This window comes from Stegastes partitus, unplaced genomic scaffold, assembly GCF_000690725.1.
Source record: "Stegastes partitus isolate 25-593 unplaced genomic scaffold, Stegastes_partitus-1.0.2 Scaffold1984, whole genome shotgun sequence".
Classification (NCBI taxonomy): Eukaryota; Metazoa; Chordata; class Actinopteri; family Pomacentridae; genus Stegastes; species Stegastes partitus.
This window is the reverse complement of record NW_007579715.1, coordinates 62,192-66,292: the sequence shown is the minus strand read 5'-3', so window position 1 is coordinate 66,292 and position 4,101 is coordinate 62,192. Positions and strand designations below refer to the sequence as shown.

General features: G+C 48.0%; 1 protein-coding gene across 1 annotated transcript in view; it reads right to left on the bottom strand.

The window, feature by feature from the left end:
• Window positions 1-1,383: 1,383 nt before the first annotated feature.
• LOC103373451 (actin filament-associated protein 1-like 2) overlaps window positions 1,384-4,101 on the bottom strand; it is a 19,466-nt gene continuing 16,748 nt past the window's right edge. The window contains exons 14-17 of the mRNA XM_008303342.1: window positions 3,766-3,770; window positions 3,089-3,284; window positions 2,747-2,857; window positions 1,384-1,442 (exon numbers count right to left, since the gene is read on the bottom strand). Of these exons, the coding sequence (XP_008301564.1) occupies window positions 1,416-1,442; window positions 2,747-2,857; window positions 3,089-3,284; window positions 3,766-3,770 (339 nt within the window). The 3' untranslated portion in view covers window positions 1,384-1,415. The remainder of the gene's footprint in view (window positions 1,443-2,746; window positions 2,858-3,088; window positions 3,285-3,765; window positions 3,771-4,101) is intronic.

Below are 4,101 nucleotides of genomic sequence, written 5' to 3'. Positions count from 1 at the left end.
GGGTTTTGGCGCCTCCTCTGGTCAGAAGCAGTCATTGTTAACGAGAACATTAATCAAAGACATCCGCTGTAGATGCTAAATAACACACTCTCCTTCATTAAAAGGGGTTTAGGTTCATACGTTTTTCTGTATTTGAGCAGGTGGTGGGTTGACTTTCAGGATGCTAGTCCTCCGGTAGCGACCTGAAGACACACGCTGCTGTATCGTCGGCTTCTCTCTGAGTTTGACGGTAATTTACCAAACAAACGCCACGCTGTGCTGAAGGAGACGTCATTAGAACCATTAACTTATCGGTAAACTGTTCATTTGGGGCAACAGGTCAAGTTAGAGGAAGGCTCGTTTTCTCATTGACTTCTATGCAATCAGGCTGGTTGTAGTCGCCCCCTGCTGGCTGTTGGAGAGAATGCACCTGTTTCGTGACTCATCTCAGCTACGGCCGTTGTTTAGCTGCTAGCAGCGCCGGTTCTAAAGTCACTTTGCGGTCCGTTTGTGTTTTGATGTCTGAGCTGGAAACAGCTTTTTGTTTTTCCTCGAGTCGACTAAACGCCAGGAACAAAAAAAAAACAAACTCCTGCTTCATGTGTGTCGGACTAAACTAGAATCAATTGATCACTGATCAGTTGGCGAGAACGGGAACAGCTAGAACATCTGATGAAGACTCTTAACATCTTAAAAACGTTTTCTTAATTTTGCGTTAAGAACTTTCCTTTGTTGTTTTTTATAGAAACGTGTTCCTCCAACAAACAGGCCAAATGTTGTACCTTCAATAAACCATCCGAGGCTAACACCTGGAACGCTGTTGGAACGTTCTGTAGAAGAACCTTCTAGCTTGTGTTTCTTCAACAACGTCCACAGAACGTCCTCAGAACGCTGCAGGCAGAACGTTCCGCCTTCGTTAACAAATCATCCAATTTGGGAAACGTCTTTTGAATGCTGCTTCGGGAACGTTCCTCTTTTGTTCCGCCGACGTTAGATAAACGTCGCCTGAGCGTTGTGGTCCGTGAACTCAGAGGATCATTGCTGCAAATGATAAATATCCTGAAAACGTTCTTTGAATATTAGATGAAAACCTCGTAGGTGATGATGTTAGATGAACGTTGTGGGAACGTTCTCTGCCCCGTTACCTGAGGAAACGTCCGTACCTCTCACCGCGTTAGCACCACAGTTAGCAACAGTTTGCTGCTGTTGCCACGGTGACCAGAGAGACCAGTCGGACTTAAACAACATAAACATCCAGAACAGAACCGTCGGGTTTTAGATGATGATTGAAGCTCATTGAAGGATCTCTGAGGCGTCGTTCAGCCTCAGCTCGACTGACAGGTGAGCAGGTCCACAGCAGCTGGTGGGATGGGATTGATTGATTGATTGATTGATTGATTGATTGATTGATTGATTGATTGATTGGACAGCTGGTGTCAGGCGGCAGCTTTGGTCTCCCACTCCTGTGGAAACAGAAGCACGAGTTACTGTCTGACCATGAGCAGCTGTTTTAGCTGTTTGTCAGGAAACATCTGCAGATTAAAGCTCCACACAGTTCTCAGTCATTTTATTATTATTATTATTATTATTATTATGAAGTAAAACATTTTGTCTTTAGCACGATTAAAAAACAAGTCCTGTATAGAGACCAGGTTAAACATTCGGACCCAAACTAGAACCTCAAAGAACCAAACTGAGTCCAGCTGTGGTTCCCATCAGTCCACCTGCATGAACATGGTTCTACAGCGAGCTGAGAGCAGCAGAACCTTCTCAGTTCTGGACCTCTGGACTGTGTCTATCTATGTCTGCATCATGGCTCCACATGGAGAAGACCTGAACAGAGGAGGAGAAACATCTGACTGAGAGACTGGACAAAGATGGAGAAGGATCCAGAAGATCAGTGAGCAGCTAGAACCCAGTGCAGTCCAGTGTGAGCAGGAACCAGGAGGTCCAGAAGGAGCCACAGCAGCACTGATCAGGGCTGCAGTGGTCGTCCTCCTACAATGACTCCACGGACAGTCAACTACTGTCACTATGGAGCTGTGGACACCAGACAAAGGCAGCTGCTTCAGACTTGGCACAGGGCTGATCAATGGAGACCAGAGTTAGTGTGAAGCTCACACAGTGTGAAGGACACTTCAGAACATCAGCCTCTATGGACGGAGGAGCAGAACTAAACCTGGCTGCTGCTCACAGCTAAACTTCCACATCAAAGTTCACCAGAGAACATGAACAGAAGCCTGATGGATGCTGGAGAACATCCTCTGGTCAGATGGAGATCAATGTGTTGGGCTCACATGGAGTCCAGATGTTTGGTGTGAACCTGACCAGGACCACCACAGTGGATGCATGGTCCTGACAGTGAAGCACGGAGGTGGCAGCATCATGATGTGGGGCTGCATGAGGGCAGAAGGTGTTGATGAAGGTTCTAGAAGCTCCATGACCTTATTGGACTCTGGTGTCCTCCATGAGAACATGTGAGCAGAACTTATTGGACTCTGGTGTTCTCCATGCTGAGAAGGACTGAGTCTGTCATTAAAAAAGGTGGAACCACAAATGTGTTGAAAAATGAGTCAGTCCTGAGCTGTGCTGGATTGAGTTGCTCCTGTGGGGCCTCTGGTTTTAATGTAGTACATCTTATGAAACGTAGGAGCTGTGCAGTTACTGTCAGGTGGTAGAACTTAGAACCACCTGATGTTCAGGTGGTTCTGCAGAGGGCTGGACTCGCTGTGAACTCAGGTAACATCAGTGTTTGTGTGACTCTCACCTTCCTCCTCTGGAAAACCTTTCCGTTTTCGATGAACAGCGCTGAAGGAGCTCGTCTCAGAGAGTTTTTAGCCGAGGCCGTCCGTCGCAGCAGAGGGTTCAGAAAACTCGCCTGGACCAGAAGAGACCAGCAGAGACCAGCAGAGACCAGCAGAGACCAGCAGAGACCAGCAGAGACCAGTAGAGACCAGTAGAGATCAGCAGAGACCAGTGAAACCAGTGAAACCAGTGAGACCAGTGAGCAGCTACCGACACACTCCGGACTACATGTTAAAAACTTTTGACCGTGATGAGTCCCGTTTGAAAGCGCCGTGCGTTGACCTGTGGGTGTGGTTTGTCTTACCTGAGCGCGCTCAGAGCAGACGGCCAGCGACTGTCTAAAAGAGGTGCGTTTGTTTTGCCTTCCGGCGGACGCCAGGTTGATCTCTGACCCCGCCCTCAGCTGCACTGTGCTCCTCCCGGTGAGCTCCAGCTTCTGAACGCCTCGCTGGACTTCAGCCACCTTCTTGTCTGAAACACGAAGCAGCACAGAAGCAGCTCTACTGACGTGGTCACTGCTGTGGTCGGCATAATTTAACACATCAACGCTCTGAAGTCACTGTTTCACTGCAACATGAAGAACCATCATGAAGAAGGAGAGAACTCAGAGACGTCTTCAGTCAGAATGACAGAAGCCATGGAACAGGCCGACTCCCCTCATCCTCCCCCACCTGCTCGGGGATGTCAGGCCTGCACCGTCAGCACCTGATAGGTGTTGTAGAGATGCCTGTAAACATCGGTGACTTCCTCCCTCCTCTCTCAAACCATCCTCACGTTGTATTTCTCTGATCACGTATGTTCTGTGGTTCTTCTTTCACTGGTCATATCTGAGCTGAACATCTGCTGGTGGAGAAGCCTTTTCCGCTGCCCTGTGGGGATGACTAAGGTGCTGATGACTGCATGGTGAGGAGTGGCTTAAGGCTTCATTGTGGTGAACCTGCATTACAAGTCCAATCACAGCTCTGGTGTTTCCACTTTCACTGCACCTGATCCAGAGGTTTTAATATCTGGTGGAGAATGCGGACATCGGTCCTGCTACCTCTCACATGCTAAGTGAGCGCCCTGCCGTCTGAGCTAGCTCATGTAGCAACGGTACACTGAAGATCTCTCATGTTGTAGCTCTGAGTCCTTCAGCAGAACCAGCTGATGTTCTGAAGTTGTTCTGTTAATTGTATTGTGGGGTTTATTATGGAGAGGCCATTCCTCGAGGTTTATTATGAGGGCGTGTTACGCTGCTATTACTGTATGTTATTGTAAATGCCAATAAGATTGTGTTCAAGATTGTCATTGTCTATCGTCTAGATACCTGAATAAAGT